Source organism: Ambystoma mexicanum, chromosome 12 (assembly GCF_040938575.1).
Source record: "Ambystoma mexicanum isolate Mex_15411 chromosome 12, UKY_AmexF1_1, whole genome shotgun sequence".
NCBI classification, from domain to species: Eukaryota; Metazoa; Chordata; class Amphibia; order Caudata; family Ambystomatidae; genus Ambystoma; species Ambystoma mexicanum.
Window position 1 is genome coordinate 458889683 of NC_090936.1, and position 12545 is coordinate 458902227.

At 45.5% G+C, this 12545-nt stretch overlaps 1 protein-coding gene across 3 annotated transcripts in view; it reads right to left on the reverse strand.

Moving 5' to 3' along the window:
• Positions 1–5424: 5424 nt before the first annotated feature.
• The window catches only part of BORCS5 (BLOC-1 related complex subunit 5), a 628004-nt gene continuing 620883 nt past the window's right edge, over positions 5425–12545 (reverse strand). For all 3 annotated transcript variants that reach the window (XM_069628712.1, XM_069628710.1, XM_069628711.1), the window contains one exon: positions 5425–7004. In XM_069628712.1, the coding sequence (XP_069484813.1) occupies positions 6744–7004 (261 nt within the window). In that variant the 3' untranslated portion in view covers positions 5425–6743. The remainder of the gene's footprint in view (positions 7005–12545) is intronic.

Below are 12545 nucleotides of genomic sequence, written 5' to 3' on the forward strand. Positions count from 1 at the left end.
AAGTTGAAGGGCCTGGAGGACTTGAGAAAGAGGAACCATCTTGAACTTGTCCTTCCTGAGGAGCTTGTTCAAACCGCGCAAGTCCATGATGGGTCTCAATCCCCCGTCTTTCTTCGAAATCAAAAAATAAGGGGAATACCAGCCCTTGTTCCTCTCCGCTACAGGCACTAGTTCTATGGCGTCTTTCTCCAGCAGGAATTGAATTTCCTGCGCAAGGAGGGGATCCGAACTCTTCAAAGAGAGATTCCCTGGTGGATTGTCGTGAGGCCTCTGTCGGAAAGGAAGACAGTAGCCGTGGGCTATGATCTCCAGAACCCACACATCTGAAGTAATGGCATGCCACTCTACAAGATGCTGCGCCAGCCTTCCCCCAACCGGTAAACCATGGGACATGGCCTCATGACTGAGCGGAAGCGGCTGCGGCAGTGCCCGAGGGCAAAGAGGCAACTGCCCGAGCGGCCTTGGCACCTCAAGTACCCTGTTTTCCACCTCTGGCACTCCTACAGTGGCTCCTTTGACTGGCAGCTACTCTCGATTTACTAAAGGATGAGTAATATCGAAAGGAACCTCCCCTCCATTGCTGTCCCCTAGGACGAAAAGGTGGAGGTTGGCGAACTGCAGCGCTCAACGACTTCGCTGCAGCTTTGGAGGTCTGCAACCTCTCAAGGCTCTCGTCAGCCTTGCTGCCAAAAAATGTTCACCATCAAAGGGCATGTTGAGGAGCAAACCCCAACTTCCGCAACCACGCAAACCTGTGCATTACGGAGCTTGCCGCCATGGACCGGCTGACGCAATCTGCCATGTCCAAACCCGACTGAACGGCCTCACACATGGCATCCTTGCCATCCTGTACAATAGCAAGAAAACCATCCCGTTCCTCCCCTTCGTGAATATGTTCAGCCGCCTACGAAATACAGTTCCACAGAGTGTGCGTGAAACGTGACAAGGCACACAGAGAGGTGGCTGCCTGTAAAGCCTTGCCCCCTGAAGAAACACTTTCTTCTCCCAGCCATCAAAACGCTTGTCTTCCCTATCAGGAGGGATGGTAGGGTAGGACGCCGGCTTTGCTGGGGCCGTGGCTGCCTGCACCACCAAACTTTCCGGAGTGGGGTGCGTGGTCAAGTAGCAGGGGTCACTACTGGCTGGACGGTATTTTCGCGGCAAAGACTTGCTCACTCCCGGGAGGCTCTCCGGAGCAGTCCAAGCTGCAGCCACCCTTCTTTGCAAAGCCATATAGAATGGCAGTACCGGGTCAGTTTGCGGACCTTGGTTGTGGATGTCCGTCAGGTCATCCTGCAGAAAATCCACAGGTGGTGCAGACCACCCCAAGTATTCTGTGACCTTCAACATAAGGCGCCGGTATGAGGACTCGGCATAGGTGCCAGGCTCAGGCCGACAGAACTCCAGCTCCAGAGAGGTGTCCAGACCACTGGCGTCATGCAGTGACTGACGCAGGTCTGCAATCTGGCTGTGACCAGACAAAATCTCGTCAGGCACCTCCTCAGGCACCAAACCTTCCTCAGATCCCTCACACCCCTCAGAAATATAATCCAGAGGTCGGAAAGAGGGCCCAGAAAAAGGGCCAAATACATACTTAGCCTTGGCCAGAGCCTTTCTGGGGGGTTCCACCGTGCCACGGGGTTCCTCCGACAAAGCAGCCTCAAAAGGCTTCGAGGGCGTCAACGGAATCGAGCGAGGCGCCGACAACTTCGACGGCATCGACACAGGCCTTGAGAGCGGAGCCCCGAGTGTGTCCTTCGACAGCCTGGGTGCGGATGGCGTTGACGACTTCCTCGGAGGCGGAGCCTCGAGAGAATCCCTCGAAGACCTCGCCGCCACAGGCGTCGATGTCTTCCTCGAAGACTTCACAGGCTCACGCGGTCTCCAGGGCGTTGAGGACCTGGAACGGGCATGTCTAGAGCAACCATCCTTGTCCGACCGGGACCTCGAAGGCGCCCGGTGGTCGCGACGACCGCTCGAGCCCAAAGGCATACGAGTGGTGTCTCTAGCACGGTCACGGCCGGCGTCCTTCGACGGCGCGGACGGACCGGAGCCCTGCGATTGAAAAATCGCCATCCTCTCCTTTCGGAAGGAATCCCATTCCTCAGGAGTGGAATGCTTGTTGGGACAAGCAACCCGCCGACGGGCGGAGTCCTCGGATGAGGACGTGGAAGGCGACCTGTGGCGGCGCTTCCTTGAGTGCCTCGAAGAGGCAGAGGAATGGCGAGACCGACTCCTGGACCGAGAACCCCTGGACTCACGACGACAATGTGGAGAGTCGTTTCTTGAATCGTCCGTCGAAAGTCCAGTGGATCGTGACTTCCGGGGCTTGGCCACCTTACCCACTGACAGCTTCTTCTTACGCTCCCGCAAGGCCTTCGATGTAAGCGACTGGCAGTCGACACGTATTGTGGTCCTCCCCGAGGCACCAGAGGCAAGTGTCGTTGTGTGTCCGTCAACGACATCTTGGACCCACACACCCGACACTTCTTAAAATCCGACCGCGGGGTGGAAGAAGCCGAAGACATCATTTCAATACACAAACAAACAGGTTCGAAGAACCAAGGCATGCCGAGATCTCCGAAGCGAACACGTTCGCGGAAAAAACGGAACTGAGGCAATGGGCGTTGTGCATCCTACTTATAACATCCGGTGACGTCGGCTCGACGGTGGCCCTCGAGGACAGCGTATCGACGCAGGAAGATTTTCCGAAGCAGCACAGCTGTGGTGATTACTGTCATAGATATGGAATACGTCGGAGGACCCAATCCCCTCGAAGTAATGTGTATAGAGTGTAGAGGTTTAGGGTGGATTGTTATTTGGGTCTTTCAGAGTAGAAATCAGTGGGCAGGGAGACAAGGTAACTTAAGCTTTACTCACCTCTTTGTAACATCCTGATCTCAAAGCAGTAACAGGTTGCCATTCCTATTTGCCTATGAAACACCAGAACTGGCAGATGTTGCTCAATGCGCAAGCACCCATTCAGTACTGAAAACTATAACAATAATACTCGGTTTAAGGCAACCTTGATGGAGCTGATCTCCATATCTCAGACTGCCAACTTAATGAAGGTTTCTACGTCAACACCTAACACATCTACAAGATTGCATCTTCATGACATGAGTTGGCAATAACTTGGTTTTCACCAAGCCTACTTTCACGTGGTGCGACGTCCATCGGTCGACTGTGAACTGCCTTGAAGCCTCACTCTCAAATGATACAGGGTTTTCTGTGGTGTTGCTCTATTCACTGCTGGCTCCCTCCATGAGCTCAACGTATCGAAAACTGTGAAGATGCAGAACACTGGTTACTATAGTGTTGTTTACTATAATTTAATTTGCTGATGACGCTTCTCTGCTAGCTACATCCCCAATGGACCTCAAGACCACCTTGGTAAAGTTCATTGAGAAATGTAATGATGTGGGTCTTGAACTAAATAAAGAAAAACCAAAAACATTGGTTTTTAGACCCCGCTTAGCACAACCTTTTAAGGTGGACATTAAGGTGGATGGTACAACATTAAAGAAAGTTCCATCCTATGATTATCCTTGAGTTAGGTTCACAGAGAATGGTGTGTGGTCCCACCGGGTAACTAATGCTGCAGCAACAGTTGAAAAGTACTGCAGTGGAATAGGGCGTTTCCATTGAATCGATCATAGTGGCACAATTGGCCCAGCCCTAAAATTACATCAGATGCAGGCAGTTACGGTATCATATGGTGCCGAGCTATGGGGCCACGTAGATGTGAATCCTCTAGCCATAGCAGAGACAACATTTTTTAAAATGCTACTCCTGTTAGCTAGCACCAGCATGTTTTTGGAATGCGACCTACAACCGGTAAAAGTTCAAGCCAGACTAAAACCCTTTTTGTACTGCACAAGGATATGGAACTCCCCAGATTTGGTTATTTATAAAGACGCAATGGTGCATGTTCTGTTTTTGCCAGGGGCAAAATCTCTCCCATGGTTCTAATGTGTAAAAACTGAATTGTCTAAATTGAATATGGACCAGTATTTGAGGTCTCCTGAATTGATGACAAATATCGCGAGGCAAAAGATTTAGGGCCTGATTCATGGAATGTTTTCCATTGGGATTGCGCCATTATAAAACACTTCCATGAAGCAGGCCCTAAATAGTTAGGAGGTACATGTTCCTGCCGTAGGTTGGTAGGGGAATGCACCTCAATTAGTACAGGGCCACTTTATTTACAGTGCAAACTTGATTTTGGGTTTGCGCCCCATTTGGAAATGATTAACCCACAATATGCTAGGAGTTTATATATTCAGTTTTGCTTTAACACCATAAAAGTGGGAACGTTTACGCAGAATTGGCGAGGCACAAGGGGCAAAGCTTACCCGGTCAGCTGGGCAACAGAAGAATCTATTACTCATGTTTTCTTCTTTTTACGGAGGCTACACATGCTATTGAGAGAAACATTTGCTCCCACTCCTCAGATTAACTGGAATTAGTCATATCGAAGATGCCCTAAACTTTTGTAGGCATGCACGCAATTTGACAATGATATACTTTGTTTACTAATATATCCTTACAGCACGGCTGAAACAAAGTAAAATTAGTCATCCATTGCAACTATTAATTAGTACCGGTTATGAACGTTTGCATATTTTTCCATGGTGATTCCTTGACATATCTTTGACCAGTAGATTTGCACAAATGTCTATTCAATGTTTTATTGTTTTTCATTTGTGTACTTGTCTTTGTATTTTAAGCATTCTCAGCCACGCTATATATTCTTATCTTCTTTTAATGGTTATTATTGTACAATTTCCTGCTTTTTGGCTACCGCCGTAATAATGCTGAAGGACTAATTGAATAATTGAATTGTCATTTGGTAACTTTCTTGCTCTTTGTTTTTTATTATATTATTTCGAAGGCCTCACCTTGTATGGTTTCACAATCTTCATACTCAAGTAATGAGAAACCCCTTTACAGTTGTTTGTGTGCAGTTTGGAAGGCTCCTCTTGGGCAGGCTTTTAAATAATTAGGGTTAGGCTTAGTCTAGAAGAGTGTCTGGCAACTTGTCTGTTATAACATGATGATGGCCTAGGCAATTTGCTCTTTCTTACTTACGTTTCAATAGCGCTTCTTCAAGATGTATGACACTGTGAACCTCTTCTTCCAAATATCCATCATCGGAGAACTTACTTTTGCAAGGTCCAAAAAATTATAAACTTTTATTTAATTTTAAGGTCAGAGATATGCAAGATCCTCTAAGAACGTTTAGAACACATCATCTTACATCAGGTGTTACCACAGTAAATGTAATAGGGACATGTCGGGTGCATCAGTTACCAGTAAGTTGAACTGTACCTACACCTTTATATGAGCGGCGGGCACTCAATTGTGGCAGCAAATGGTACAAGGAAAGACTGTTGATGTGGTGGTAAAAATGAAGAAAAGAAGTAACTTTACATTTTTTAATTTTAGTTTCATGGTAGCAAGGAGACACTACTACTTTTCAGTCAGTACCACAATTAGAAATGTAAGCAAAGTAACTTAGTTGGCTAATCCTCACCATAAATGCACCCATTTCCAGCCCGAACATCCAAGGTGCTGAAACCGCAGTACTACAATAGACAACTTTTAAAACATTCCATCGGAAGCAAGAACAAAAACAATGTCATTCACGTTTCCTTCCAGATTTCAGTAGCATTTCTTTAAAATCAAATGATATTTTACATTTCGGAAAGCTCACCCTAATGCACCAGCCCAATAGTAAAGCTAGAGAGGGATGGCGTTTGTGCTATTTTCTATGGGGCAGTGTAACCCCCTCTGTGGAGAGGATCACGTGATTATTGGCAGCTACTGTCACCAGACAAACGTTTGTCGATTAATAGCAAACCACCCAGTGTATTTTCCCTCAGAAATGAGTCCAAGACACCCGTATGCCCAAAACCCAAACAATTGGAAAAAGCAGAGATGCTCCACACCTAATAAGCAATTGGCTGCGAGAGCAGGGGTTTAGGATTTTATAAAAATTGGGATGTCTCGAACCAAACAATGTAAGTGGGGTCACTTGTAGCTCTGTTTCAGTAAGTAAAACAAATGAGTAGAGTTTTCCAGATGTGAGTGGACCACTCTGTGTTCAATAAATACATAGCACTGTGATAAAGAAAAACATTGCAAAAAAAAAAAAACTTCTCTACCTGCTCCCAAAGAGGAAGGCAAAGGAAGTGCTCAGTGGCAGTGAGGCAGCTCTGGGTTGTATGCACCCACCCTAAGAAACAAAGTAGAGAGCATTCTCCTCCAAGAAGTAATGAAAGTATGAATTACATGATTGGGTGGTTCCGCCAGTAATATACCCAGATGGGAATGGTGACACAGGGTTGAGAGAGTTGGTTACAGTATTCTCAACGCCCGATTCATCATCATTGAAGGAGAAGGTTGTGGGAGCGTTGTCGACGTCATGACAATCATTTATTCCGAAGCAAAATAAGGGGATGCGAGAGAGATGGTGACCTTTTGCATTATAAAAAATGTTCATACGCAAGAAAGAAAGACTAAGAGGAAATGGGAAGCAATTAATAAATAAACAGGTTTACTTTAACCATTCCCTGTTAGCTATGGAGATGGACCGAATTTCAGCAGATTGCGGGGTCAGGAAATCCACTTCCTGCTTCTATTACAGGAAGTCCCAGTTCCATACAGCATGTGACAAACACATTCCTCTTGCTGGGCTCAAGGATTGCCCCAAGAATTTCCACCTTATCCTGCAACAACATTTAAGAGCTGGTGACGGGACAAGAGGAGGTTTGCAGCTTCACATCACGGTCGGGGGACATGCAGAAGGGCTCCAGCCTCTCACACTCTGGGAGCATGCAGTTCAGCTTTTCCATTAAGGGCACTGTCTGGTCAATGCCCATCTGAATGCGTCTCAAGATGGCGGACATCTCGTTCACCTTCTGGATCTGTTCAGCATATTTGGCAAAGCGCTTCTGTCGCTCCTGCATATGACTGTACAGTGTGTCCACAGAACTATCCGTCTGTTCAAACAGATAAGAAAACAGACATTTACACAAGGGAAGAATAAAGAGGAGCATTATTCTTTTCCAAAATATATTGAATGTATTTTTCATTACATTATATAAGCACATCCAATATTATGTAGAAAGAAATAGAAAATTATTATTATTAAACAGGATAATTAGTATTATATAAAATTTTTGTCACGCGCAACACGCCCATAGACCTCAATGCACACATACAACAACAGACACGACGAAAGAACAGCAAAGAAAACCTCTCAGACGTCAGGAAACATAAGCCAACCATAACTAATGACCTAATCCTTGGAATTAAAGAGATATGTCTTAATGGCCTTTTTAAGGTTGGAAAGACATTGAATATTTCTTAAGTCAGTCGGGATAAAATTCCAAAGGCCAGATATGCAAGTATCAAAACAGGTGCTACTGAAGTTTTTCAACTTCTATCTAGGTAGAAGCAATTTATTAGGTCCATTAGAATGGAGAAGACATGTAGTTGGAGCTTTGTGCAGCCACTGCATCAGATAGGCGCTTTCCGTGTGAGACACGGGTGTGTGATGGTGAGGATTTTATGTGAAATGCGGTGGTGGACAGGCAACCAGTGTAAAGATCTCCTAGCCTGGGTAATATGCTCTGTTCTGGCCAGTCCACACACAGCTCCCACAGCTCCATTTTGAGCTACCTGTAAAGTTTTTAGGTTACCTTTAGAGGTGCCCATGAGAAGACTATTGCAATAGTAATTTCTGGTGTTTATTAATGCAGTGGCCAACGCTGATACATTAGGAGCTGTCAAATTTGCCTGATCGATTTTGTTGTATAGGCACACGATGCTTTAGTTTGCTCGACATGCTTTTTCAAGTTAAGACCAGAATTAAGATAGACTCCAAGGGTTTTCACCCAGGGGCTAACTTGAATGATGCAATCCGCAATTATAAATCGATTGTATTTGGCTTCTAATTTTTTTATTCGTTGGTTGAACCTACTAGCATCAGTTCAGTCTTATTGTTAAGAGCCAACAAATTGGTGCCCATCCAATCCTGAATAAGATAATATAGCTGGTTGATTTTGGCTAAGTCTCTTTTGTAATCATCCTTCAAGCTCAAAGACCACCTGAGTGTCGTCAGCATAATTGGTATATTTAATACCAACGCCATCCAGGAGGTCAAAGAGAAGACAAGTGAATATATTAAACAAAACGGGGGCCTTGCGTGGTCTCAAGAAAGGGGCCATCCAGGATGTCGCAGTTTCCAAGCATTTTCCAGATTTTCCCACTCTCTCGTGCAGCAAAGCATGATCAGCAAGAGCACATGCTGCCAAGAGGTCGAGAAGCATCAGTAAGGCAACCTTGCACCTGTCCACAATATTAGCAAGATTTGCTTGTGGCATGGCTGTTTCAGTGCCATGCAGTGTGCGGATGCCAGACCGTCGAACACTCAACAGGCCATGTTTATCTATGTTTTCCTGAAGCTGCAGGTAAGCCGCCCTGTCCAGGATTTGTAATACAAATGGGACATTGGTTATAGGGCGGTAATTGCCAGCAACTTCAGGATCTAGAGTCTCCTCTTTTAGAATCAGGGCGATTCCAGACATCCTTTAGGTATGAGGCACCACTGACAAGAGGAATGAAGAATTCACTCACTTAGTAAGATGGGACACCAGACAACCGGTGACATCTTTGATTATACTCGCTGGCACAGACAGAGGGCTTCAGCCTTTTTACAATGCTCAACAGATCATCTCAGAAATGTGATTAAGCGTGAATTCAGGAGGCATGAAGAAAGACTCGGCCACACCATTCCTGTTGCTCGACGAGTGATTTCCCAAACAGGGAGGGCTCATGTGTTGAGCATCAATGGTGGCCATATGATACTTAATTTTCGTAGAGAACCCAGGTTGAATCTCAGCACACCAGGCATCACTTTTTTGTCCGAGCGGGACTGTGCTTATCATTCCCTCCAACTCTCTGAGTATTGAACACAATCCTCTTTGGTTGGGTTTGGCCTTAGATGTCCTATCTTCCAGATTACTTTTTTTGGCTGTGAGAATGGCATTTTTATATTTGGTGGCAGTGGTGCGATAGGTGGCGAGGGTCTCCTATATTTTAGTAATCAAATATCTAAGTACTTGCCCATTGTCAAGGATTGCCATCAAGTACCGGTAGCTTACCCTATTGCCAATAATTGGCATCAACTGCCCAACTAATTCCACCTTTGCAAATGTTCTCCCATCAACTACCCATGTACTGCTCCACTGCTGCTGTCAATAGGGGAACAGCAATGCTGCAGCTGGTCTTTCTTATGCTTCCCTTGCAATGTCTACCCTGCACATGTCCTCGCATGAGAAAAGTTTCCTGGTGGCTCATAATCATTGCATTGCTGCCGGTGCTGGGCTCTAGCAGGTAAGCAGGGCACACCATGTATGTCTCCTTTGATTTGCATGTCCGCGCCCTGTCATTGGATGTCTCACTTACTTTCCTTCCACCTGGCAGGATGACCTTGTAGCATGAATACCTTGGCAGGTGTGAGCTGTTTATAGCCAGGGGTTGAAGTCTACAAAAGAAAGTAGTGGAACTATGTTCTTCTCCGCCTCTCCCCATCCTGACATCACCCTCCCGCTGACCACTGACCCCCTCACCACCCAATACAAACCCCATATCCAGGTCTGGCTTTTCCTACACGCTGTCCCCCAACAATATGTGTTTTGCAACTGTGCTAGCAACACTGAAAGAAAATGACCACCGTTAGTTTTAGTCATTGTCCCTCATGGTAGTATGTCTATTTCTCAACCCAAAACTGCTCAAATTTATTTTGCTGGAATGTTACCACCAAAATGTAGATGGTGGCATGGAGTCCGGCAATATGGTGGGGGTGGGGAGGGGTAGTATATCAGCTGCGCAGTGTCACCTCAACGCCCTCTGCATTCTGTGTTAAAAACTGTGAGCAAAAAAAGGAGTAAAAAAACGTGAGCAGTTTCTTTCCACACCAATAGACATACATCCTTCCTCACAGCATGAAGATGTCTTCACCTTCCCCTTTCCAATCACCCACAATCCACATCTCTCAACCAACATGCCCATGACTATAGCCTGCAGTGATGTGCGTAATTGCAGAAAACAAACGCCGATCACTGCGTGCACCACAGTGATCAGTGTTTCTTTTCTGCAAGTAATCGGGGCTATGGCATGACTCGGGAACGTGGGAACTAGCAGGCTAGTCAAACAAAAGCAAACTAGAGTCTGCAAGATAGCTCAGCAAGATGCGACATTAGAGGGTTATCGGCAGGGCTCGAATACTCAGGAAGAGGGGTTGGAGGAGAGTAAAAAACAAAGCTTCCCTTTTCTGCTGTCCAGGAGCGGTGTTCCCAGTGGCAAACAGTAAGGAAAGATGGAGCATTTTCCGAATAGTAGAGGAACGTTGTACTCTTTAGTTCACACCCACTTCGACTTTTGTTTATAGCACCCTATTTTCTACGGTGGAGGGCTTGCTAGGGTGTACCACAGAAATGCATGGATTAAAGTGATATTGGGTTGGTGAATCATGGGTGTTGCATGCTTTTCACTGTCCTCGTGTCCAAGATTATAAAAGTGGGGGTGGGACTGGGCTTACGTTACCAAGAAAGTCAGCAATCCTTTGTATAAATTATTTTCCAGCGAGCGTTTTGATTTTGGTGCTGAATGGCCAACCCAGATTTTCCAATTTTATAAATGCTGAAACATGTGTGGAAGGCTACTCATGAGTCTCCAATCAAGTTATTCCTAAGCACAAACTAACTTTGTTAAAGGAATGGTTCGCCCAAAAATTTTTATTTCAAAAATAGATAGGCAATATTAAAAAAAAACGATTGCCATTTTTTTTTTGAAGTCCCTATGTAAAAATTTGAGCAATTCAAGCTCAAAGATAGCACATGGGGGCATCCATTTTGTGAAATGGATGCCCGCCGCTGTGCTCGCTTTGGCTTTTGCGGGACTAATGAAGGAAAAGCCAGCCAGCTGTAGTACACAAAAGCTACCACTGGGTGGCTTTTCCTTCATTGGTGCCGGGACTCACAGGACGGAGATCGGAGACTACAGGCAGAAAAGCTGCAGCTGCATCTCGGTAAGTGCTATTTTTTAAATAAAAATAAACACTAGCTGTGGTTTTTTTTCAAAGTTTTCCGGGCTGGAGGAGCCCGGAAAACTTAGAAATAAAACCGCAGCTTTAAAAACATTGTATTGATGTTTGTGGTTTCTTTTGAAGCGACCGCAAACAAATACAACGTTATTGTGTTTGAAAACGCTGCGGTTTTTCTTTCTAAGTTTCTCAGGCTCCTCCGGCTCGGGGGAGCCTGAGAAACTCGGAAAGAAAAATCACAGCGTTTTCAAACACAACTGCGTTGTGTTTCTGCCTGTCGTGGCTATCACTTTGGGTCTCCGGTGCTCCCCCAGGAGAGCACCGGAGACCCAAAGTGAAAGCCAAGGCAGGCAGAAACACAACACGGTTGTGTTTACATGCCGCAGTGTTTCTGCCTAAATCTGATTTCCCATTTGGGGCTCTAGGGCTCCATGTGGGGAGCCCTAAAGCCCCAAATGGGAAAACAGATTTAGGCAGAAACACAACGCGGTTGTGTTTGAAAACGCTGCATTTTTTCTTTCTAAGTTTCTCAGGCTCAGAGGAGCCTGAGAAACTAAGAAAAACCGCAGCGTTTTCAAACACAACCGCATTGTGTTTCTGCCTGCCATGGCCATCACTTTGGGTCTCCGGTGCTCCCCCAGGAGAGCACCGGAGACCCAAAGTGAAAGCAAAGGCAGGCAGAAACACAACACGGTTGTGTTTACTTGCCGCTGTGTTTCTTTCAAAGCACCTGAAAGTTCCCATCCAGGAACAAAACCAACAAAAACACTTAAAATGCTCTACACAGCTACCACTTGTTGGTTCTATGTGATTTGCTCGAAGTTATTTGGTCGAGGTAGATTTAATCGATTTTCTTTTTTGTTAGGGACATTTTATGTTATGTTATGGGGCATTTGTATAGTTTTACCCTTGGTATGATTCCAAAGCGATGTGGGTTGAACACCCTTGGGGACCGTAGTTTAGTAAATAGTGCTTGATCGCAAATATATCTAAGCAGAGACCCTCCTGCTCCCCCCTTCCCTCTACAACTTTGAATACCCAAACCCACCCCCACATACATTTGTTATGAAATTCGTCCAAAAAACGTTCTCTTTTGACCAAATATGCTGTGGCAGAACCTCCCATTCCCCCACTTGTTAGTTTCTATCTATCATTTTATCACCATGTGATGTGCGAATCATCAACTCGCCACTGGGAGGGGGCCCACCAACTGAGAAAAACAAAATTTTAAAAACAAAATTTAAGAAAATGTAAAATAAAAAAAAGGTTAAAAAAAATAGAAAAATGAAAGCGTAGGTTGGAGGCCTCCATGCCATGGGGTGGGGGGGTACTCTATTAATTAAAAAAGAAATAGTTTCTTTTTGAAGTCACTTTGCCTTCATAAAGAAATGATTCCTGTTACGGTTTCGGTCCTTTCACAGAAATAATGTCT